The 26,313-nt window shown below is 38.7% G+C and overlaps 1 protein-coding gene across 1 annotated transcript in view; it reads left to right on the top strand.

Moving 5' to 3' along the window:
* Positions 1-624: 624 nt before the first annotated feature.
* Positions 625-26,313, top strand: part of ITGBL1 (integrin subunit beta like 1) — a 127,915-nt gene continuing 102,226 nt past the window's right edge. The window contains exons 1-2 of the mRNA XM_069007705.1: positions 625-710; positions 2,003-2,214. Of these exons, the coding sequence (XP_068863806.1) occupies positions 637-710; positions 2,003-2,214 (286 nt within the window). The 5' untranslated portion in view covers positions 625-636. The remainder of the gene's footprint in view (positions 711-2,002; positions 2,215-26,313) is intronic.

Below are 26,313 nucleotides of genomic sequence, written 5' to 3'. Positions count from 1 at the left end.
CTGTGTTTTAATAAGGCGTTAGGAAATGGCAAACTAATAATACTTAGAATGTGCGGTCCCTCATGCTGGTGTAGGTTGGCAGCCTGCAGTGTCGCACGGTGCAGTGACGTGAGCAGGTGACCTCAGGGGAAGGAGGGAAGGGATGGACCTGGGAAGGCAGGCGCCAGGGAGGTGCTCCAGCAGTCAGGCAGGGATGCTGCAGCTGGGGAGCGCTGGTCCTGTCTCCTCGGCGGTACAAGTTTCACAGATTATCCCAAGCAGCCATCTGTCAAAGGACAGGGGGATACACATACCTCAAATATTTACGGTGCCTGTACTTTGAGAATGAGACAGTTCGTTCACATCTGTGAACGGGCCACTTTTAAAACATCAAAATAAGCCATCTGGCTGCGCAACTGTTTCTAATTACTTCCCTGCCTAGACTGTAAACTTCGGGGTTTGGCACCGGCCTCCTTCCCAGAGTGCTGCCCAAATCCCGCTCCCAGGCAGCTAATCAGAGCCACTGCAGCACGGGGGGAGAGCGCTGGAGCCGGGCTTGTCCAGCTCGCAGCAATCCGCGTGCCTGGCGGGTCTGTCCGGCTGTCTGTCCGCCCGTCTGCAGGAGCGCTCCAGGCGCGGCTCGGCACAGCTCGCACCATGTTCGCACGGGGGCTGCTGGGGCTGGTGCTGCTGCTGGGCCCCGCGCTGCCGGCCGGGCCCCCGGCCCTGCGGTAAGTGTGGCTCTCAAGTCTCACGGGGGGTTGCGACTGATTGTGAGGTGCCAGGAGCGTGGAAGCTGCGGTTGTGGAGGGAGCAGTGGAGCAGTTTGTTGGCTCTTCCTCTGCCTGCTTAAAAGTGACAGTGAGGGAAGCGGTCTGGGTCATTGGGAGCTTCAATAGGTAGGTGCCTGTGCAGACTGCAGAGTTATTTGCAACGATGTATTTGATGCCCAAGATGTACACTTTGAAAGCAGTGAAGGGGGAAGAGCTGGATAGTGATGACTCTTTACACCCAAACCTCTAAATTCTGCTGCCTGAGTGGAACAGACACCTTGACAGCACCTAACCACAGAACCCTGCTTATTGCTGCACTTCGGTGCATTGGCACAACGAGGCACACTGCCCTTCGCTCTCCACCTCCACCAGCCAGCACACACTGGCTCCTAGAGCCAGCAGCTCCTTTGCTCCAGAGCCTTGCAAAATCTACTATCTGAGAAGGCCAGGTTCTACTCATCCGCATCTTTAGTATTCCTTAGTGTTGTGAAGACCTATTTTTGGCCTGAGCAGTCCTTTGTTCTTTTTTCCTATTATTCAGCTCCTGATGAGACAAAGTGTGATTTTTCCTGAGTATGTCCTGAAAGTCCTGATCTCCACATGCTCCAGTGCATGGTACAATTGCATGGCAGAGCTGCAAATCTACAGATCTAGCATTGGATTCTGCTGGCTTTACTAAAACCACAGCCACAAACTACACTGTTGCATGGAAAGCTGTGGTTACTTTGGTTTCCTTTTCCATTGAAGGCATGGATCATATATGTCTGACAACCAGAAGGATTACTTTGGCAAGCATATTTTATTAGAATCAACCATAAGTTTGCTTTATGATATATATTCCTGTTATGCTACCCAGATGTTTGGATGTATGTGGTGTCTCTAAACTTTTTGAATTAATTAAGATCAAAATGTTTCATGATAGATAATCAAACTATACGTGTCTATGCATATATACCAGATATGCCTGATGAGAAAGTAGATGAGCCCAAAGTAGTTAAAAAGGTAAGTAAAATAAAGTATAAGCATTCCTGCAGGTAGCAATGAGATTTCTGATGAAAACGAAGAAAATTGGGTGATTTGAGGCAAGTAATAATTTGCAACCATAACTGAAGAGGTGGTAAGAACAATATTCTGGGTATTGGCTGAAGCCAGTGGAAGGAGGGTGGTTTCCCATGAGCTAAGCTCTCATGGGCTCTGAGCTGCAGCCCCTGGCTTTGGCCGCAGGTTATTCTGTTTGCTGTCCCCCACAGGAACGGTTTGGGTATTCCTGCTTCCTGTTGGCTGTCCCAGGCTGAGTCGGAGCTCAGGTGCCGTGTCCCAGGGGGGAAGCTGTGCAATGACAGAGGCAGATGTGAGTGTGGAGTCTGCATCTGCCAAGTGACTGAGTCTGGCAAATACTACGGCCCGCTCTGCGAGTGCCACGACTGGGTGTGCGAGACCTACGATGGGAAGGTCTGCACAGGTAAGGAAGCCCCGATGATGACAGAATCTTAGAAAATTAGGAGTATATGTTAAAAGCAGAATTATGTTTGGAACACAGAACACTGATACAGTAGAGATGATTATGTGTGGGTCCCTGAACCATGACTCTAAATGGAATTGTGGGCACATCTAAAGATTTTTCCAGATTAAAAGATACGTATTACAGGCATTGTGTTTGACATAAAATGGGACTTAGCCTAGAGCAAGATTCCTCTGCATCAGGGGCAAAAGCAGAAGTTTCTTTGGGTTGGAGGCTCTGCAAACTGTGTTTTAAATCTAACACAGTATGCAATATTGCTCACATTTTTAAAATTTTTTTTTCATTTGAACTGCTTGCCTAATAATGGCTTACAGTATCTACCCACACTTTATCTGCAAACAATCAATTTTGAGGGCATATAAATATGAAAACTCTGGTTTTGTCTAAGTAATGATGATGCTTTCCAAATAAAGACTTAAACCAATGTAATTGTATTGTGGTTTCAGGGGTTTCCTGACTGACACTGTATTCTTTAATAACATACATTTCTGGGACAGAATTTAGTCCCTGCCAGTTGTTGGAACATGTTGCTTGGTTTACATCTAAACATTATCACTCTTTTATCTTTCCAGCTGTCTTTACTTAAGTTTCTGGGTTATTTCGGTCAGATTTTCATTTTTTTTTTTTTTTTTTAAGCAGCTTAGAATAGGATTTTAGAAAAAAGCAGGGAGAAGAAATACCATCACATTCCTAAGGGGATTCAGCCTGGAGCTTGATGAAAGGGGCCAGAAGGGTACTTCATTTCTAGTATCCCTGCTTCAACAGCTTTACCAGATTCACAGAAACGTGTCATCTTTTCAGGCCAAAACCTGCAATTAGGTCAATGGGAATGTTACAGGAATTCTTTAAGTAAGAGGACAATACAAATGCATTCCAGCAGTTGGTTTGGCAAATTATGTAGGAAAAAAGAGCGAACTTAGTTTAGCAACCATTTATCCAGGAAGTCCAGTAATAACATGAAAAGATCAAAAATGGGATTATGAGAAAACTATTTATATTTGGCACCTATGACTTTGGAGTTCTGTAGAGAAACTGATTTATAGACTCTGCAGTTAGCAGTGTTAAATCCCCCTACATAAGAAGTATCATAACATTTCAGTGCTTTCCTGCCCCAAACATGAATTTTTTGATTGGTAGTGTGATTTCAAAGTGCTTGCTGTTGTTGCTGGGTTAATTGCATAAAGGGAAACTGAAAGCTCCTTCAATTTTAATATTCTGCTGTAAATTCCACCATCATGTTCCTGTTAATGTTATGAACAGTGGCTGCAAGTTTTGTTAGTGCTTTGGTGGTAAAGGGTGCTGACAGAATAAACAGAGCCAAGAGATCTCTTAACAATATTTAGCTTTTGGGTAGCACTTCATGGAGCAGTTCAAAGATGTGAATGCTAAGTGATTAAATATATTTTAAAAACCAATTTTCTGTACTTGTCACTTTGTCACTCCTAGCTGGAGTATTGAAGCTGCTTTACCACTGAGATGTGAAATAATTTGAATTCTCTGTTCTGGGGAAAAAAAAAAAAAGGTAGTAAAAAATTCAGTACAAAATCCCGGGGAGGGAAATAACTGTGAAGGGTGCAGGAGTTTTGCTTGCTTTGTTTGGGTTTTTCGACAGTTATGCTGAAAGTCCAGCTGACTTTGTTGCAGTCCAGGGCTGCCCAGCACTGCAGGAGAGCAGCCCCAGGTAACTCTTTTGGGGCTGGGATCCAGGTGGTGAAACATTTCCTTTCAGGCTGTGCTTGTTGCCCTCTTCATTTTTCTCCTATTCATGTTTTTAGTCACTGAAATTGTGTATATAAGGGAGGAAGGGAGCATAGAAAAGAAGGTCAGATCTAGGATAACTGGAAGGAGACTGGACCTTATGTTGTATGAATAATATTTTCCCCTACCCAACTATTCAGGGAACTGCATCCACTGATGTTTCTTAACATTACATCAGCAGGCTGATTTCCAGTGTGTGTGACATATTTCCCTTTCTTTGCATTTTTGGGCCCATTTTTTCACTAATGATGAAATTGTGTTTCCTCTGAGTGAATAGTCAAAATGTCTTTCTGCAGTTCTAGTTCTGTTTCCTGCTTTGTTTTTCATGTTTTTATTTTGACATTTGCTGTCCCATTTCATTGTGGATCTCTCCTGATACAACAACAGTAACTGCTGACTGGTACCACATGGAGAACTTCTAAACACACTTTCAATATCCCTCTAGAAAGCCGTGGTATTTGAGGGTAATGTTGTTAAAACAAGCTAGTTTTCAAGCTGCCAGAGTGATTCCTTTTTCAAGTGACCAATGATGTTCATATTCAGAGATGGACAGGCAGAGTTGTTTGGGTCACGAATGCCAAAGATAGCTGTGTTTCCCTGCCAGTCAGTTCAGACATACCTCCACTTCCTTTGCCTGTCCCAAGCTAAACAAAAGATTTAGTTGCTCAATATGCAGCTCATTATCTTAAAGGCACTTTTTGTGTCAGATCCACTTTCTGGACCAGTTGTTGAACAATCATATTCTGGAGAGAGAAGGCCTGAAGGTAAAGAAAACGTCAGATGTCCATCTGATTGATTTGCTTTTTCTGATAAGCCTTGTATAAAAATGGGAAAGAGTTTATGCCATGAGTAATAAAGAAAAGCAGATGTAAATGTTTCTGTCCTTTTACTTCCCCTTGACACTTCTTTGCTGTATTTCCCTCCTATTATGTTTCCAGGTGCTTTAGAGGGAGTTCCAATAATTTTTTTGCCTTTTATCCCACTGGGATTGATAAAGTAAGAGGTGATCCCTAATGGAGTCAGAAACAAAGAAGAGAGAAACCAAGTACTGTGGTCTGAATCACTGAGTCTCCTGTCCTCCTCAGTGGCCTTTTTATCTGCCTGATATATCATGGGGTGTAGAGAAAATCAAGTAGATACTGTCATTCTCTTTGCAATGTCATCTTTATTTTATCTTTTTGTTGCTGATCTTCAAGGAGATGAGCTGAGAGAAGGAAGACTGAATCAAAACCAACCACATCCCCAAAGGATTTATGCTTCATTCAGAGCAGACAATATATTTGTTGCTGTTTATTTGTAGGTAGTAGTTCTGACCTCAGACAGTTGCATATTGCCTCAGGCTTTCTTAGCATAAGTAGAGCCCATGTGTGCAAGGGAAAGTGGAATACAGAACTAATTTCTGTCACATTGCTGCTTGATACATATTTCTCTGTGGGTTTTTTTTTGCAGTAGAGTGGAAAATCAATTTTAGTGAATTTTCTTTTTGTTTTGTTTTTTTTTTGGTTTGGTTTGGGTTTTTCAGGGTTTTTTTTGGTGTTTTTTTTTCTTGTTTTTTTGTTTGTTTGTTTGCTTTTTGTTGTTGTTTGGTTGGAGTTTTTTTTATTTGGTTTTTTTTTTTGTTTGTGTGGTTTTTTTTTGGTTTTGGGTTTCTTTGTTTGTTTTGGTTTGTTTAATCTTTTTTACTGCGTCTGTGGTTAATGAAGATAGAAAAATTAAACTAAGCATAGACTTCCTTGGCCAACTGAAGTGGGAACACTTTACATGTTCTTAGAGAATGGACCACAGGAACTGCCATCTGGGACATGTGACAGGATGATTGCACTGCTTGTAGTTGGTGAGATCAAAAGACAGATAAAATTTGATGACAACATAGACAGCAACATATGAAGAAAGTTTGTCTTTGCTCAGAACTACAATCGTTATCTTTGGTTATTTTCATAGTTACTAAGATTTTATAAGCCATTTTTCTTGCAAACTGAAGTACCTTTTACATCTACTGAAAAATGGTGGCACAGTGTGATTTTCCATAAGCAGTTGCTGTGGAACTTTAATTGCTGCTTTTCAGGCCAGTGAAAGATTTTTCTGTTTCTTTCTCCAAAGCTGTGGTTGCTGTGGGTGCTGTACCTATTTTAAGACTAGTTCAACAATATAATGTCAGTGTTAGTTGTAGGTTTTCACAGCCAGAAGTGTTATCATACACAACATGAAGGGCAAAAGGATTTAAGTGCCATTATTTTCTGATCTGTAAGGTTTTAAACTATGCAGAGAACACAAGTGAAAAATTAAAGTGACAAGGAGTAGATGTAGAAAGAACAAGATCAATCCAAATTAAAATATTGATGTAATACTGTGTATCCAATTGAGTTTATTGGATGTATGGTCCTATATACCAGTTTGAGAGAGTTAGGAATTTGAAATGGAATTTGGAGGACATTTTGAGCTGTGCTCTTTCCACAGAAGCTGAATAGTGTCTTTAGGCAGAGCTGTCGAAGTTGAGTTGGAAAGGCTCTAACAACTGTGCTTTTGTATTCATACTGAAGGGAGGTCTGACATGCTGATTGTTCATTGAGCAGCATTTCTTGCTAAAAGTGTGAAGGAAAGTCAGCCTGTGACCTGCATTGATTGCCATTTGATCCAAAGTGAAATTCAAAGCCCTGGATTTTGAGAACAGATATAAGCCTCTTCTCTGTCAGAGGCCATGTTTGTGAAGATTCAGCTGTGGCACACGTGTCCATTGGAGACAGAGCCTCCTAAAAAGACCAAGTTAAAAATAGGGCAGGAGGCTACTGATGAAAATGGAGGTGGCAGTTCTGCTCTGACCTAGTTTGCTTTAGTCCAGATTTCAGAACTTGGTATTTTGTGACATTTCCTCTTGGAGCAGGGGTGTGTAGGTGTGATAATAGCATCCATATTCACCTCAAGACAGGTTCCTCAGGTTCTAGTAGAAGTGAAATCGCGATAGCATAGACCTCATTGCAGGTTCATTGCCTTGCTAAGTGCTCGACGTGCCAGCAGACTTAAAAAGCACAAGCTAAAGCCTATATTATTATCAGCTTTATGCTGTTTGTACCTGATCTAGGTAAAATCAAGCAGCCTCTGATACATTGACAATTGCTGTACACACACAATTTTTCCAAATGCAGTGTATGTGTTCATAGCACCGGTGAGTGAGGCAGGAGGAAGCTTAGACACAAAAACTGCAGGGAGATTAATGGCAAGGAAGCATTTTAAAAGTAACTTACTAAGTGTTATGTCCCTTAGCTGCTTAGCCCTCATTTTGAGCACCTTTAGCTGTAGATACTACTGACAGGAAATAGGTGCTAGTTTAAAAAGTAAAAATTAGTTTACTGGGCATATGGAAGGTAAAGGCTTTGAAAGCACCTATCAGAGCTGGAATGTCATCCCTCAGGCTGTCACCAACAGCAAAACAAGGTGGGGAGAAGCATCTCCTTCACCTTTTGTCTTTCTGTAGTCTGGGGTGACAAGCTTATCCATTGCAGAGAAAAAACAAACCTTTGTGTGAGTTTTGTCAAAGCAAATAAGTGTCCTGAAGTGTGTTTGAATTTGTATGGTTTTTACAGTCTGATAATAAACTATATTTTTATTTATTTGAAAGAATGCTCTTTATGAAAAAATAGCATACACAGACTGTCCTTCTATTAATAGTTGTGTTTCAGTATCATTTTTATTAAAAAGATATGATGAATAGAAAGTAGATGGTGTATTTAATGTTACAGAAGTGTGTATTAATGATTTTACCTGCTTCATTGGTGGATAGGTTTCAGTACGTGTTCTTTTGACAGCCTTTTTTGGGCAAACTGACTGGCTTGGTATAATTTTCTATGCTTATTAAAAGTTTTATTGTTGATATCTGGTCCTGTAAAGGACTTCAAACAATCATCACTTATGGCACTGGACTGTAGACCTTGCAGTGTTAGTGTTCCCAAGTAATTTGTCTTGACAAACAACATTTCACTGATTAAAAAAGTTCCCATGAGCTTTTGTGGGAGGAAAGGACATGCTGCTAGTGCTGTCCAGGAAAAAGGGCAATTTACGCCTAAAAAGTACTGGAGTTTGAATTTGGCCATGCAAAGAAGAACCCCATAATATATACGGGGTACCAGAACTTATCAGTGTTTCAACTGGAAGGCGTGGTGGTCAAGGCCATGTTATGGTGCATTTATGGTGCACCAGCTGTATTGCTGAATTCAAATTTCCTTTGGAGATGGAAGAACTATGAAGGAAAAAACCGTGTTCTTCTTTTAAATGCTATTTTTAAAGGTTATTTAAAAGCTTCATTTCTTAGTGATGGAGGGAGTAATTTTTGCAGACGGGGGTTTGTGTACTTTTGGTACAAAGGGAGTGGGCTGGAACACCAGCTTGAACAGTTCCATGACCATACTCTTATATGTAGAAGAGTAAAGATTCAAGAGAGTTTAACTGGAGTTGCACCTGTCCCCTTTCTTGAAAGAGCTGCTTTGCCCTTCTGCGTGTCCACCTGACTGGCATCAGTGATATAATATGGGACACCTTCTTGTCAGTGACCTAAAGAGTCTCAGTCAGAGTTTTTGGAGGCATATCTGGGGCATTTTTATGGGGAAGGGCACTGGGAGTGCCAGCTCTGACGCTGTCAGGCGTGAGCTGCGTACTAACTTTGTGATTTGGGAAATGTCACAGCCGAATGCTGTTGCCTTGGCAGCTCCACGCAGCAGCAGATGTTCTAACTGGAGCACCTGGTCACAGTGTTTTGTTCCTGGGGGCAATTCTGGGGTGGGGAGATTTGTGAGTGGGCTGGGGGAGAATCCTCCCATGCCCCAAACACACTGCCAAAGCCTACCTTTCTCAGGCATGTTTTTTCCAGTTGTCTGCCTCCAGCAGGTCCTGTTCAGTCTTTTAAACCAGGTGGTGTCTGTCATTTTAAATATTGGGGATGTTAGCTTTTATGATCCACAGTTAGAGGCTACTGAATGTAAAAATAGCTCATTTAAGTATTTTTCCTGTTTTGCATATAATTTCCTGTTTAATTAAAAGGATGTATTAAAGTTATTTAAATCTTGAAGCTGTGTGGTTGACAGCTAAGAAATGCTAAATCTGACTGTCTACCTTTGTTGAAGAGTCCTGTGCATTTGCACTATTATGTATCTTTTGATTTTGTATTCATTATGGTTTTCTCCAGTGAACTTAAGCAGCAATGACAGGAGGAAAATGGTTGCTTCCTAGTATTTGAAATGGTTTAGTTCGTACCAAGTTAGTACGAACTTGGTAACACATTTAAAGCAAGATAAAATGTTAATCATTTACCTTAGTCCATTCATTTGCCTGAAATGTGGGGAACACGTGGCAAACAGTTTGGTAACACAGCAGTGTCAGGTAACACAGGTTTCTTGGCACCTCATTGCCTTACTCCAAGTGTTTTAAGCAATATTTTGCAGAAAGTAACTGGATACTTGTGAAATGTAATGGTACAAGCTCATTACGTCTCAGGAGTCAAAAGCCCCTCTTCTTCAGAAAACCCTGTTCCTCTTGACTTCCTGAAACATCCAGACTAATTTCTTGTCTATCCTTACCCCTTTGGAAACTACTGGATACAAGCAGAGCTGGTATATAATTTGAATGGCTTTTCAGCAGAAGAAGATACAGGTGTTTTTTAAGAAATGAATAATGAATGGTATTGTGTGAACAAGAGCTAAACGTACATAATCCAAACCATTTAATGGTTTGGATTTTAAATATGTCTGTATCTCCTGTGAGTATGTGGTTCCTGCCCTCCAGAAAGGCAAGAGCCACTTCAGATGTGGGAAACATGCCTGATGTATGGCACTGAACTGTGATGGTCACAGCATCCAGTTCTCATATCCACCTTTCTTTGCAGTTCTTGCAACAAATTACTAGAAGGTATGTGTTTTTCTTCTGATACTGAAGAGAGGGGAAGTTGAGGTCAGAGATCAAAAATATACCTCCTGATCATCAAAGGCTGATAGTGAGACTCAGAAGAGAACCCAAGGATCTGAGTCCTTCCTAGGGACTCTTAAACCACCAAGTCCCTATGAGTTGTAAGAATAAAATGTGTTAGTATTAAAACTATCACTTAGGCTGTGTCAAAACACTTATTATGTTTTCATGTTTAGATCCTAAAAATACTATTTCCTACAAAAAATAGTCCTGTATGCCTTTTCCTAAGAACTACCTGTGCATTACATATGCAAAAATTGTTGATTTCTATGTGTATTATTTGAGTGAGAGCAACTTGGTTTTATGAGAACACCAGTGTGTTTCCAGCTTAAAAGTGTTCCACGTATAAATAGGGAGGTGAATTTGTAGCAAGTCAATCCCATAGAGAACTGTAGGTGCAGTGACATGCCTGGTAGATTGTGTTCCAGAGAACAGTCTTCAAAAGAGTGGTTTGTAATGATTTGTAAGGATTCAAAGCCATGCTTTGAAGGATTACTGGAGAAGTTCAGACCTCTCACTTCAGGAACAGGAAAGAACTGAAATGGAGGAGGACAACCAATTTCATCTCATGACCTGCAGAAGGTCTGAATCATGCTGAATGGTGGTGATGCCATGACAAAATGTCATATAAGAACATATTGCACTGTGGTTTTCCTGAATGCTTTTGCAGAATTGTGCCTTTTAATCACTGTGTACTTTACATGAAAAGAACACTTACGCTGTCTTGTGGAACATACCACACTTTTACCCTAAAAAAGTCTTGATTAACTCAGTGCTTTCTCAAACAATTTTTAAACTAGAAAGAATAGTGGCAGTGAATAAATTGTCCATCTATGATCTGACTTGCAGAGGTAAGGCTGAGACCTTCTGTAACAGAATCATAGAAGTGAGTATTACAAATTTATTTAGGTTTTTTTTGTGCCTTTATAGTCAGGTAAATTCTGTGGGAAGCAGGTAACCAGTAAGAAATACATTTAAAATCAAAAAATGGTCTTGCAGCACTTAATTTAAGTATTGTTGTTGCACTGGTACTTCTACTGACTGTCTTTTGAAATAATTTGTTTCATTCTCACTTCTGTTTCAAGCCACAGCCAATCCTCATCAGAGACATAGCAAATATAATGGAGCAACTCCCAGACTGTGCTTAGGAAGAGATCAAGGTGCCAGCTATCACTGCCCACCACCTACATCCAGTTTCTCTGGATGGGAATGGAGAATGTAGGAGCTATTGCAGTTGGGTACAACTACTCTCCATTTATGTGAGTTTGCCTGCAGCTGGTGTTTTTGGAAATCCTTTTGTCCACCAACCCCAGATACAGTGAACTTCTCTTTCTAGAACATACTCGTTTCTCATTCACAGGGCTTTAAGGCATCATCCTACAGAGAGAAGTACTGGAACATTTCTTACTGCCTTTTTTTCCCCCAAGGCTGTCTAATTAATTGAAGCATAGCAGAGAAATGTTATAGCATATCATTGGCATTGGTAATAAACAGAGAGAATTAAATGTGGCATAGATTTTTGTATCACAATAAAAAGTAATTGTCTCTTCAAGATTTATAATGTTTAACTTCCTACAAACTTTGTGTATGTGATACAGAAACACAAAAAAAAATTGATTGGAGATGGGATTGGCAAAATTACCAAACCCCAGTCATGTACTTTGTTAGATTTAGGAGTGGATCCTGTCACCCATCTCTACTTTTCAGCTTAAAAATATGTTTTAATAAAAGCAGATCGTGTGGCTTTTTTTTTTTCCCCAAAGCTAAAGAGAAGCCAATGTTTTTTGCTGACAGAAGTCACTGAAATCAATAAAGTTACGCCAACAGAGAATTGGTCTCACAGCAGTTCTGGCCCTTGTTTGGCCAAAATGTCTGGGTAATAGCAAACGAAATTACAACAGCAAAATGTAAATCCTGTCATTTACCTGAAGTGGTAATGGTAAAACAATAATAACAATAATGTCATCTCCAAAGTTTTGAATGCTTTTAAGCTTGACAACATTTTACATGATTTTCTGTTTTGTTTTTCTTCTGTGTATTATGCTACTTTAAAGAGTTATATGTTAGTTAGTGGTAATTTGACTGGACATTTACCAAAATAATTTTTTTCCAGAGTGTCAGAGTTGGACTTAGCAGGAATGAGAGTTCTGTGTGAAAATATTCTGATAAATGAAAACCAGTCTTTCAAAGATTTAGACTCAGTTGTATAAATGAAGGAATTGTTTACGCTGAGAGAACTATCCCAAGTTTTATTAAATGGTCTGCTGGTTTGGAAAGGCATAGTAAAATTAAGATTTTTTAATTGGATGAGCAGGGTAAGTCTCAAGCCCCTCTTCTCTCACCATCCTAAAGCTTTTGTATATGCCTTTTTGTAAATGAGGAAATTCTATTCTAAATGTGTCGACTGCTTTAAATGTATGTCTGGTACACTTATATGCAGGTTAGAAAAGATTTTATTTACAGATATTGGCGAGAAAATACAACATGATTTCTCTGTAGGTGGTTTCAAAAGGTTATATCACATGAGAATTTCTGAATGAAGTTCTTGCTGGATAATACCTTGAAGGATAATATTTAAATAGTTCAGTGACCACAGACTTCCTTTTATTTCATTGGTGCCTATTAAAGGAGCTCAGAGGTTTTAAAAATAATATTACTGTGTATGGAACATTATTTATCAAGCTCTTTCAAAACAATATCATAATTCCTCTGGCCCTTGATATGGGCTTCCAGTTCTCTGTATTTTCCAGGTGTTGTCTTGGCTTTTCCTCCATCTTTTTCTGCGTGAGCCGTAGTTGCCACCCGCACTCTGAATATTCTGGTTATCTCCAATTGCCAATGTATTTTACTTATTCCATTCCCTCTTCACAGAGTCTTTTCTGCTTTTTGGGTGGTCTCTATCTGGCTCAGTTCCTTGGCACTGCTCCTCACAGTTTTCTTAATCCATTCCTCTGGCGCATCAAAGAACAGTTGTTTCCATGAGAACCTGGGTGGAAGTCAGATCCACCTTGGCTTTCTCTACACCCCCTGGTGGATTCTTCTCCAACCTCTGCTCTTGTGTCCCAGGAATCATGCCATCAAGAGGAGCTGAACTGCCTTGGGTATTCACAGACTTTGTAGAAGTTAACCACAGTTGTATTCAATCAATCACTCTTTCTTAGCTCATGCTTTATTCATGCAGGTGTTCACTTGTAGGGGCGCTTGGTCGGATATGAATCTAAACCACAGAGACTTTAAAATAGGCATAAATCAGATGCCCACTCCTGTATCATAATTTCTGCTTGCTTCACCCCTTTCTCCTCCCTGAGACAGGTGGCACAGCACACTGAAATTTTACAGTTTGTTTTAGTTTCTTCAAAAAGTCTGTTAGTTGGGCTTCTTATTCCCAAGTGATGGAATGGTTTTGACCATAGTGAAAAGCTATATATATTATAAAGCTACTTTATAAAATATGAATGTGTTTCAAGTTTTTAAACTACCACATTTTTAAATGACTACTACTGAGTCTCTAAGTAGGAATGATTCTGAGAACAAGCTTGCTTGTTTGAAGTTTAGGCATCTTTTCAATAGAAAGACATAAAATAATGTTTCTAGATATAAGTGGTGGATGGACTTCTGTAGGAAGCTCACAGCCATGGAAAACATATTTTATCCATTCCTTGCAATTTGATGGAAAAATAACAGTCAAAGCATTGAACAGAAACATTTCTATTTTTTAATTTGCTTTGATTTAACAAATGGATTCTTAGTTGACTACTGACCTTCTGGAATTATGGCAAAATGAACAAAACACAAGGTGAAATTGAATGGTTGCCCTGCAGTTCGATGTAGACCAATATAGACCACGTTAAAAATTATATTCTAGAAGCTCTTAATCCTTGTTGGGTCCATTAAACAGCAAAGAACATAATTCCTACTTAAACAGGAATCGCATCTGTTCTGAATTTTTCACTGGAAGCAAATAGGTAAGCATGTTTTGTCGGGTAACGAAACCAGGGAAACAAGTAGTATTGGACTGCCATTTTTTTAACTGCTGCCATGACAATGTGTATTCCCTATATTGTCTCAATGCAAAATATACCCGCTAGAAAGTTAATTATTCTTGGACAGCAATGAACTGATCTCTGTATTGGTAGCTGAAAACAGTACTTAGATTTATGACAAGTCAGAAGATATTGCCATTGTTGGGGGACAACACTTCCATTCCATCAAACTGATTTCTTTCATATCACTGGTCATTGAGAAACTGCCCCTACTATTCCCTTCTTCAGCTAAATCACCCGTGTATACACAGGATAATCCTATATACACAGCATACAGCACAGGTCTGTATGAATATTTCTTCTTCCTTCTTTCATTCTCTTGATCTTCCTGCATTCCCTAGGCATATGTTATTCATCACACTCGTGCACATTTGTAGGAAGGAAATAGGGAATTCCACCCCCACAGAAAGCTTTCCCAGTCTTCTTTTCTCCTGTATCCAATGAATGTGAAAACATTACTGCCTAACTTCTCCTTCCGCCCAGTGTTCCCCACATCCCTTTGGACAAGCAATGGTTTCAGAAAGTGCTGTAAGGGAAGTATCTGCATTTCTGGGCTGTGTATTCTATAATGCCAAATAACTTTGTAGTGCTTAATTTTTTTTGTTAGTTTAACCTCAGAAGAAAAGCAGTACTTTTAATGGGTGATGCTACTCCATCTGTGCTATGTGACAAAATTGTCACCTCACCAGTGTAGTGACGGAAGCTGATGTTGAGGAGTCCAATAGTCTTCACATAATGCACATTCCCACTGTACCCTCTTGATCTGTCTTTTCTCCCCATGTGAGTCATGTAAGTGGTTTTAAATGTCTTTCAGTGAGTCATATAGTTTTGCTAATTCTGTCCCTACTTTAATGTCACAATATACAGAGTAATTTTCTTACCTAAAAGCTAAAATTTCATTTGGTCATCTACTTGACACCTTTATAATAAATACTTGTTTTCCTTAAGCAAACTTTTTTGTTTGGTGTGGTCATAGCAGTGTCAAAATCTCAAGCTCTTGTTTCTATTCTGAACTGTCAGTTTGAATTTTTAAATCCTTTCTCAAAAATGGATCAGACTGAGCATTACATTGGCTACATACCTCCTAACACCTTCTGGCAAGCATCAGAAGCCAAGAGTTCCACTCTGCTGTGTCTTACTGCTTGGCTGAAAAAGAATCAAAATGCACATAGAAAATTTACTGTGGTGAAAGTGAGAAGAAAAGGATTAAAGGCTGGAAACAAATGTAAGGACTTCATATACAAGTGGCAGCTGGAATGTATGAAACCTCATGCAGTACAGAGTGTTCCTCAGAACAGGAAAATGTAGGTCTGTTACAGCAGCAACAGTTTTTAAACAGTGACTTAATTTTGTGATGGTAACATTCACAAAATTCCTAACTCAGTGGTTTCATTCTGCCTGCAAATGGAAGAGACAAATGCCTGAAGACATTGTGCATGTGGTATAGAGAGACTAAACTGACAGATGCCAAAAATCAATAGGGAAATACTAACACCTTTCTAGGCAAACAGCTGGGCAGGAAAATCTATTTTAGACATTTGGATAAGCAAGATTTATTTCTAGAAGAAATGTAAGAGAGAGCCAAAAAAGATGATTTGTTTGACTGCTGTGTTGAAACATATTGTATTGGCATTATATGTTTTGACATTAAAATGAAATGAGCAAGGAAATGAGCATAGTTCAGTATCTTCATTCCTTTCCCCCCAGTACTAGATTCTTCCAAGGTAGTGTTTTAATGATAAAAGCACTTTCACTCTCCTTATGTAATATAATGCAATTTAAATGTTTTTTTTTTTTCCCATTCCACACCAAAAATACTGGAATGTGTCAAATAAGCAGCTAAAAGTAATACTTGCACGATAGCTTTTGAAACTTATAAGTTTGAAAACTAAACCAGATGCAGTCCAAATACAGTGGAGTGACTTGGTGAGCAGAGCATCAGCATCTGAAAACTAAGAGTCTTTCTTCTGGTTTCTATAGAGACAAATCAGTGAAGTCAGACTGTTTTTTTTTGTTGTTTTAAGATGTAAACCTTAAAAGCAAAGATTCCTTGTTTTGTAAATGGAATACAAGCATCTTTAATGCCTGTAAGGGTCATCTGTTCTGCTGTTCTTGCATGCAGTTTTTCTGTTGTTACAGCATCTACGTTGATCAAGGGTACACTTTGATATACCTGGCTTTCAAACAGTTCCAGAGGCAGTACAGCAAGAGTAGGTCTGTCAGGAGTTACTTGTTCTACAAATGCATCTTGAAACCTCATTTTTTTTCTTTACAATATGTTGTTGTAGTGATGTGTAGAGATTTCAGTTAATCTTTTCTGCTAATTTCCAAACACTTAATAGTAGGATGCGCTACAGAAGGCTCTCTGAAGAGAGTGTATTGCATACCATTTATATCAGTTCAACTCTCAAATTTTGTTTTCTCTTGAATATATTTCCACCTGTATTTTAATATGACTGAGAAATTTGATCACATTTGCTGTTTTGCAAATAGTGTAAGAATGCTCTCTGATTTACAAATCCTGGGGAATGAAAAGTGATGCAGATCTGTACAGTCTGCTGAATAGGCTTGTGGGCCTGTAAACATTTTAAGCTAGTATTGCCACAAAATTTCAAGACATATTTTTTGGTTCCTGAGTAATGAGAATTGGTCCTCAGAATCTCATAAACAATTGTGCAGTTGGTAAATGAGCAGGGAATTGACAGAAACACTGGTATTGGAACAAATTGTACAGAGGATGCCTAGGGGCAACTGTTCATCCTACAGGATGATCAGGGGAATTTCATCAGAGGATGAGAGGATTTCATCACAGAGGATGAAATGAGGAGGAAGTAGATAGACATTGATATAGCTGTTAATATGTATTAAAAACAAGAGTCATTTTGCTTCATTGCTCTGCCTGCCTGCAAAACTTCAGTTCCTTTGCCTGCAGTGTTTGTAGTGGTCACAGTGAAATTAGCACATGCAAAAGGGAATTAGGTGCGACTAGCAAAGGGTACATTGGTATTTGTTTTTCAGACAGCAGAAATGACAGGATTAGAAAAATTAAACTTCTGCAATATTACTATGAGCTGTGCTGAGATGGAATTTTCAGGCTCTTCTTCTCATCGCTGTTGACAGTGTCATGATTTTGTTTATGTCACACACTCAACATTATGGGCAAACTAAACCTCAGGATCAAAAGAGGAATTTTAGTGCTCTTTTCTGAAATTCAGACGTACACATCCAGTTATACTCTCCCGTACAGGAATCTATCACATCAGAATGAATCCGTTTTGTTTTCTTTTTTTTTTCTTTTTTTTCTTTTGTGTAAAATGCTAGTTCTCATGGTCAAGCAGAAATTTTGGCAGGAGAAAAATGGAAAAATATATACATCAGTCAGAAACCCCACAGAAGCAAATCCCTTTTTCTATATACCTTTTATGATAAATATACAATAATATATTTTGCCATCACAAAGTAAGGCTAGTCTAGAGGTCTTTTTTGCCATAATTTTTAGCAGCATTCGCTAAATGGTGAAAACAGAAAGAACGGTCTGGTTCATAGCCAGTTTACCAGAATAGGATCAGAGAATGATTTAGGAAGGGGCTTGTGGAGGTTGGCTGGCCCAACCTCCTGCTGAAGGAGGGCTCTCTTCAGAGTTGCTCAGGGTTGTTGTACACATGAAGTCAAAGTATGTCTATGTGACAAGACAAAAAAATCAGAAGCACAAATTAACTTCTGCTGAAATAATGCTTAATTATCTGACTCATTTGACAAAAATTAGGAACAGTTAAAAATAATTTTTGACATGTGGAGAGGTGGCTTATGAAACTAAACTGTTTTATTTTACCATTTTTTTAATGAAAAGTATAATAATTTTATCCTGGGAGGTTTTTTTTTTTTTTTAATAAAAAGGTCTCTAATTTACATCAGGTAAAAAGCAAGCACAGAAAAGAAAAAATTGTTGTGGATTGTCTTTTAAGGAAAGTCTGTTCATTAAGGTAGTTCTGCCTACCTCATTAGCACACAATCAGTCCATCTGCCCCAGGTTACTTTGTGTTTCTCATATTTCTTTGACCTCTCAAGCCACTAGAAGACTTGGCTTTTGCTATTGAATATATGCTAACTGGTTGCAGTGATTGTTTCTCTGTGGAGTGTGTGATGCACTGTTGGGCATTTCCTGTTGGAAGACAAGGGGTAGATGGTATGTGACGTGACAGAAAGCAGAAAGTTAAACTTAGTAGTGCAAGTAAGCAGTTTTGAAGTTTGAAGATCTTAAGAGTTCATAAGTCGAAGATGCATGAAGGAAGGAACATGAAAATTCATCATTCAGATGAAAAAGTTTAAAAAAGAAAATTTGGGTTTATTGCTTGGGCCCAAATATGTCCCTGTTAACATAAAATGGAATCACAAAACTACTCTCTGTGTCTCTCACTTTGTGCCTAGTGAGATCATGCCTTTATCAAGTTGGTTTGTCACTGGTCATGAAAGGCTTAATGACTTCAAGACTCACAGTTTCTGGGAACTTCATTCAAAGGTTTTTTCCTAGCACTCGATTACAGCCTGCAAAGGCAGCTGCTTTGACACTGCTTAAAACATGATTAAGGCTTGGAAGGTCTTGTTGCCCCCGCTCAATTTGACTGTGGGATAGGTTTAAGTTAACCCTGTGTCTCATCCTTCCTTTTACAAATGGGACGTAATTACCATCCTTCCACAATAAAAGCTATTTTATATGGTCGTTGAAGAACATAGAATCCTTTCATGTTAAAAAGAATGCTCAATCTGGTCTTTTCTGTTAAGCCTGATTTCAAGAATAAATCTGCCAGAAAAAAAGTTAAATAAAAAAAACACCTAGGTGACCCTTTGCTCTATTCATCCATCAGCAGGGAAGTAAACAGTTTGTCTATGATTGCCTGTCTCACTTATCTATTAGGGTCTGTTTATTCTTCCTACCCTGTAATTACTCCATTGGATCTGCTGAAATATCCTCTGATTCACATTCAAACTATTTTCAGAAACACCCTTTAATTCTGGCATGATATTTCATTGCTCAGTAAATATGAAGAGGTGCTCAAGATTTGCTTTATTACAAAGTTCTGGATGGCACTGTGAACTTACTGCTGTGTGAGGTTCCAGTTTGGCAGCAACTGAAAACTGATTTCCTGCCTGAACTGAATGCCAGGAGTTGGAGGCAGGAACAGTAGGTGGCACGAAGTTGCCCCTCCCCAGTACGAAGAAACTAAGTCAAGGCAGTTTCCCTTCAGGGGGATACTCTAGCTGGTTTCCCCAAGTGGGACAGATGTTAAGACCATGAATAAATGAAAACTTCCCACTTCAAGGAAGTTAATGGAGGTGACCCAAAAGGATGGGTGATTGCCGGGCTGCATCACACATGCTGAAGTGAAGGTGGTGAGCACATGAAGGCAGCCACCTTGGGGCATGGAGCTTTTTTATTTCTTTCCTACTTGCCTTTACCTTTTAATTCTTTGTCCAATATTTCTGAGATACAGTGCTAACCTTGCTTTAGCATTTTTGGTTGTATGCTGTAATTTACTATTGGAAGTGACAGGATGCTCCCAGGGATTTCTGTGTACAGGTTTTTAACGTAAAAAAGAGTACTGAATAGTTATAGGATAAAAGTGTGGCAAAACCCTTGCCAAGCCAAGTAGTGGCATTTAGGACCATCTCTTATCCTTACCCTAATGTAATTTCAGAATAAGATTTTTAAAAAGTCAACTTTATATATGAATCAGTAGAATAAAACAAAGGTATGTTTCTCCCAGCTTTGATAAGGAAAGCAAAAACTCTGTAGTGCTCAAATATTCAGAAATCCACATTGCTTTTAATAACAAAAAGAAAAAAAAGAAAGAAAAACTACTGATATTAACTCTAGAAGAAACAGTACTTTGAGAAAGGCAACAAGGGTAATGAATTTATATGCAGATGCATATAGCACTTTTGTAAAATGTGTCAGACTGAAAACTATCAATAAGCATTAACAACTTTTAAAAAGACAGCATTTAAAACTTAGGAGAAAGCTGGGCTTTGCTCTCATTTAAGTAATGTGTTTTCCTTGGATACTGCTTTGTTTTATTAAGCACTGACAGACCATTTTATCATCCTCACTGCTGTCAGTCTATTCCCATGAAGCATGCTTAAATTAAAATTCTGACTCTTGCCAGTTATATCTCACACTTTTCTTGGAAAAAGATATTTCCCACCTTACATGTTTGAAAGTTTTTCTATTTATTGTGAACATTATTACAGCTAGGGTAATGCAAGGAATTGCATATTATGCCATTTTTCACTGGATTGTGCAAATAAAGACCAGAAAAAATGTATCCAGCCTAGCTACTCTAACTTTATAAGGTTTGTTTGTTGTTTCCTTTTTTTGTAAAGTTGTATTTCTAATTCTTTTTACCTTATTGATTGAAGATCTAATCTGCTTTAATGCAGGTTGGTTTTGTTGTTTAAACCTTTCTTCCATTTATTTCCTTGGTTGTTACTGTAAACTGAAGTTAAATGTAGTTGCGTTTAGAAATATTGCTCTAAAATGGTGGTAAAATACTTTCCAGCCAATATTAGATACCAATAGAAATGAACCGAAAAAAATTGGTCAACAGTCTAATTAAAATATATGCAGCATACAGTCTTATTACTATTAAAAAAATAAATACAAAATTGTTGGCAAGTATGAGAAAAATAATTTCATAGGTCAAATAGACCCTTGGGAATGAAGGAAATTTTAACACCCTTCTCAGCCGTTTCCTTTTTCCCTCATCCACTTCTTTCCCTTTAATTGGAAGACATTACTTCTTACGGAATTTAGTCAGGAGAGACAAAGATGAAACATGGATACTGAAAGACTTACTACCTGCAAGTTTAAACAGCTGCCTGCTAACACTAAATCAAAATACTTGAAGTAAAAAATAATGCAGGTAAACAGTATAGAACACTACAAATTTAGGCAGTTTAATTTGTAAGTTGTTTAAAAAAAACCCCACTTTTTGATATCAAGGACTGTTCAGGGGAAAGACAAGTAACATCTATTCCTATACTATTTTATATCTATTACAAATAATGTATCTGTCCCACTACTACAGAATAATATATAATTAAAGAGAACACTACTATTGTGACCAGTACCTTGGGAAACAATTTGAAAATAACACATCTTTCGATTATTAAAAGATGTGTTATCTTTGACTATGCTAGTTAAAAAATCTCTTATTAAGAACACAGTGGCAGTTCTTAGCACTGCTGAGTACTTTGGCAGAAAAAGCAAATTTGTTCAATGGGTATTAATATTCTGTATTTGGAAAGACTGACATATTATCATGTGATGATTAGAAAATACCATCTCAACCCTTTATTATCAAGGGCCAAATGAAACATTTTTTATTAGGAAAAAACATTTTATGATTAAAATTAAATAATTTAAAATTTAAGTATGAAAACTTGCACACCGAAATTATAAGGTGATGCTCAGCTTACACATTATTTTATTAGAACTAAAGAGTTATATATAATAGTAATGTTAAAAAACTCCAAATCAAATGATCCAGGTGACCCATAGGGTGTTCTAAGTTTGGGGTGAAATAATAGAAGGACTGTCTTGTGATTGGGTTGACAAAGAATTAACGAATAAGAATTTAATTTATAACTGTCAGCCTGGTTTTATGGATTTTTTAAAATTAATTTTCTTCAAATTAACTTGAATTAATTCTCTGAAGAAATTGCAAATTTGGTTGTTCAAATTGGTTGTTTAGCTGGGACACTGTAATTTTGTGTTGTATTTGTTTTGTTACTGAAAGTCTTCCAATTTAGATGAAAATTTTACCACCATTAATGTTTACATCAAGCAGTCTCAGAACCAGGCTCTTATTTTTTTGGTGGATTCACATTTTATTGATATTAGAGTATTTAGAGGTATTTAGAATGAACTTCTACTAACAGCCGCTACTCAATTTATTTTCTCATTGAGACTTGCTGATTTAAAAAGGCGTTGGATACTGATTACAATTTACAAGACAGAGACACTGGCAGAATGGTTGATAAAGATATTTTCTAACATTACTATTAATACATAAGCAGGGAAGCATTAAACAGAACTATAGGAATTCACAATTCAAAAAGAATGTGCAGTAAAGGAGAGCCTGAGTAGAAGGAGCAAGAATGATGCACATGATGGGGAACAAAGACTGATTCCCTGGATAAACTCACATTTTATTGAATTAACAAGATACTACTTGTTTTTATTAAAATGTATTAATATATTTTCAAAAAACCCTTTTCTGTATAGAGAAAAGATGACCACAGATGCATACTGAAAAGTAAGTGTGATGCCTTCACACAGCTCAAAAATTGTCTGCCCTTTGAAGAACTGAGAGGGTTTTCTTCTTCTTCAGAATGCCACTTTTCTGGCCTGAATTGTCTTGGGTCATAGACCCCAGGATGGAGGTGGTGTTTTAGGTCAGCACCTGGAAATGAGTATGGAGCTACCTGGGACAAGAGTTCACAATTCCAGGTCGTGCCTGCACTGCTTTTTTCACCCTTAGATAGATTTGTTATTTGCAGTTGCTATCTTTGCCTTTTCAGTATTGTGTCTGAAATATGTGACATAAAAGTTCCTGTGTCCTTACCTCTGTGTTATAGGAGGCATCCTTCTACCTGCAGTCAGCTCAAAGGGCCATGTCACACAGCATAGCAACTGAAGTGAGCTCCCTGTGAAATTATGAGCTTTTTTTTGCTTTTCTTTGTCTTTAGCAGAGGTATTTGAGGGGGCACAATGGACAGAATTTTGCCAGTCCAGAGCCGTGAGTTCAAGCCATCAGCACGAGCATGCCTTACATGCTCTAGCTTGAGAGGTTATTCTGGCTCAGGTAAGTGACTCTTCAGTCAAGGATAGGTCCTTGAGCACATGGTCAAGTACATCTGGCCTCTGCAATTCAGGCTTAAAAATTCTCCACTGTAAATCTATGAGTCTACTGAATGAAGTCCTTTTATAAGGAGAAAGCAGCTTTACAGCATTTCCCTGTAGATAGCCAGGGTTCTTTATGCTTTATTTGCCCTCAGGGGATGCCTAAGTTTTGTGAGTCAGAATGATCAGGGCATATAACACTAGAAGAGTGATATGTCTAACTGTCACCAAGGATGCTTATGTGATCCATGTTCTGCTCATGGATCTAGTGTTTTATGATTAGGGGAGATAGTTCCAAAGGGCAAAGAAAGCTCAGGAGTAATAAAAGAAGTGGCAAAAGGGCCCGAATTTTCTTTTCATCACTAAATTTCTAATATTGACTTGGGGTAGGGAGTAGGGAAGGTCCAGCTTTTAACACCCAGAGTTCTCTTTTCAGAGACAGACGTAAAATAAAGACTGTATCTTGCAAGGCTCTCATGGAAAATGGCCAATGTGTACACATTACTTTGATTAACTCATAAAAGGATCCTTGAAAAAATAGTATTTAACAACAATTATTATAAGGACAGATGATTGCATCCTACTGATATGCTGTCTATGGATTCTTTGAGAAAGTTACTTGGCAATATGAGCAGACAGAAAAAACACTGATTGAAATTGGCACTGATCATTTACAGTGGACTGTGTGTATCTAGAAAGGTTGCACATTGCAAAACAGTTATAAATATTATGAATTACTGAATATGAAAATTGGAACTGAATATAACACTGAATAAAAATTAAATTTAAATTAAATCCTTAAATTTCATGTCTGAATTGAGAAAAGAAGTAATGCTGATGTAACAGAATTAATTTTTTAATGAACAAGGTTATTATTATTTATCCCCGTGTGATTTTTTTATGCACTTTAATTAGTTTAACAAGGCTAATGCATAAACTTTCAAATTTTTGAGATACTGTTCAATTAGATTCCATAGAAAATAGTGGAAAAACAAAGAGTCTGACAGATTATGGAAAGAGTCAGATAAATTAAATTGATGGGTTAATAGATGGGGACTGTTATTGAATCCTTTTAAATGTGAAAAGAACCTGTAGGAGTACAGAATGAAACACAGAGGTATCTGTTTGTAGGAAGCTTGTTTCAGAGCACAGGAGAGAGAATACAAGTGATGTACTATAAAAGCAAATCACTAAATTGTAAATGAAGTTAAACAGGAGTGGTGGAAAGAGGGTCAGTAAAGAACACTACCTGGGGAGATATTCTGTGGTAGAAAGCCGTCACTTCCCAGCCAAGGGAAGGATGGCTGGGGGGCCAGCTTCAGGGAGGGCATTTGGCACTTTCAGACTGCATCATTCTCATTATCATCTCAATTTCTCCCATGTTTCAGCACAGAGGATTCTAGAGGTTTGTCCTCTGAGGTAACAAAAGCAGGTGCATAGTGAAGGTCCCTAACAGTGGCCTTTTCACCAATAGGTGGTGTTCCAGCCTTGCCTCAGGGCCAGTTTGTTCTTTCTGATTGAGGTGAGAAGGAAATTAAATCCTACTTGTGCAAATTGGAATTACTGGGTCCAAGCAGCACTTGCGGTTCCTAGGGAGGGAAAAAATAAAAAAAGCTTGTGGTTGGTTTTGAAACAGTGGCAAAAGCATTTTGTTTGAGGAAAGTATGTGTTGGTTATTTAGGAGATGAGAGTTTGTTAATGCTTTGCAGACCCATGCCTCCCTTGGCAAATAGATTTACAAGGATATTGGGTAAAATGTTTCCATGGCAATGCTCAGGCCTTTTGTCAGCATTTTTCATGCGAGAATAGAGAGGTGCAACGCTGGGCAGTAGAGGGCAAATGCTTTTGCTTCCAAAAACCCAGAGGAAACTGACCCTTCTGAACTTCTGTGAGGCATGGAAAGGCAGGAGGCAACAAGGTGTTGGCTGTGGGAGGCTTTTTGTAGCATTGTCTCTATATCATTCTAGATAGAAAATAGCTTGAGACTGCCTTTTCAGGGAGTTCAAACTGAAGACCATTGATGCTGATGCAAGGAGAGAAGCCACAGAAGGAGAGATAAAAGCTGCTTCTGCAAAGGAGTAGCTGTTTAAACAATACCTGTGTATAATGATTTAGCCAGATGGTTACTGGCTACTGGATTTCAGACCTGAACAAAGTCTGATCCATGGGATTGAAGGGATGATTATATACTCAAGTACATGCAGACAAGCAGAGAAATTCTGCTCCTATGTAACTGGCTTTTTTTTCCTCCTGTGAGAAGTAGTAATTCCGGTGCAGTTGGATGAGGGATGAATTTTGCTTAGTGGTCTGACCATAAAAAACTTTTAAGTTAGTGAATGAAAGATGTGTCTGCTTGATGTCTCTAAATACACAATTTAGACTCTCTCTTAGTTGATCAAGTTGATGACATCAGTCGGTGCAAACTTGGGGAAGTCACAAGTCAAACAGGAAAGAACATTTTAACAAAAAAACTTCTGGTTTTGGATGCATGCTGTGTATATTTTTATATTTATCAGGGATACACTTTGCACCACCAGCCTCTCAGTAGATCTTTGTGTTAGTTTTAGCTAGAATTTATGTAAAAATGGGTATGCAAATAAACCCTTCACATAAGCTGGGAAGACACTGCAGTAGTAGGTGCTGTCACAGCAGGATGATGGCTGTGAGGCTGAAATGAACTAGACACACCATTTGAAAGAAGGAGCCGGGAATCGTGACTTTCTTTAAGGTGCTCACAGGCATTCTACTAAGGAATATACAGGGCATACTCAAGTGTTTTCAATGCAAATCATGAATTTATTGATTCACTTATCAACCCACAGGTGAATGATGGTAATAGGACTGCTTCTGCATCAAGCTTAGAATGGTAAGCACACCTTTTTCATGTTAATGAGCCATCAGCAAACTGCAGTAAAACCATGTGCTGGGTGCTGGTGGTGTTTTACCACAGGGCAGGGTTATTATCAGCACCAAGTGGAGAAGCTATTTCTGGAACATCAGAAGCCTTAGGTCAGACAATGGTCCCAAAAGAGAATGTAGTTCTCTGGGTCTGGGGACACAGGGAGAGCCCAGAGCCTCTCACTAAGGCAGGGGCTGGGGAGATGGTGCCCTTGGCTGCAGGTGGAGGGTCTATGTCACTAAACAAAGGAGCTGCAGGAGGAGGTCAGCAGCTGCACAGCATGAGATGATAAAAAAAGGCCAGATCTTCTCCAACACCATGCAGCTACAGGAACCAGGGTCCACAGCTGTACTGAAGAAGAGGCAGGCAGTGTCTGCATTTTTCTGACTGGAAAATGATGACAAAGCCCGGAAACTTGTGACTGCTGGCACTCATAGAAGATGATCACTGTCCTGGTAGCAGATGAGAAGCTAGGAGTTACCTTC

This window comes from Aphelocoma coerulescens, chromosome 1, assembly GCF_041296385.1.
Source record: "Aphelocoma coerulescens isolate FSJ_1873_10779 chromosome 1, UR_Acoe_1.0, whole genome shotgun sequence".
In the NCBI taxonomy this organism is placed as follows: domain Eukaryota; kingdom Metazoa; phylum Chordata; class Aves; order Passeriformes; family Corvidae; genus Aphelocoma; species Aphelocoma coerulescens.
The sequence above is the reverse complement of the archived record's forward strand: the minus strand, read 5'-3'. Positions and strand labels throughout refer to the sequence as shown.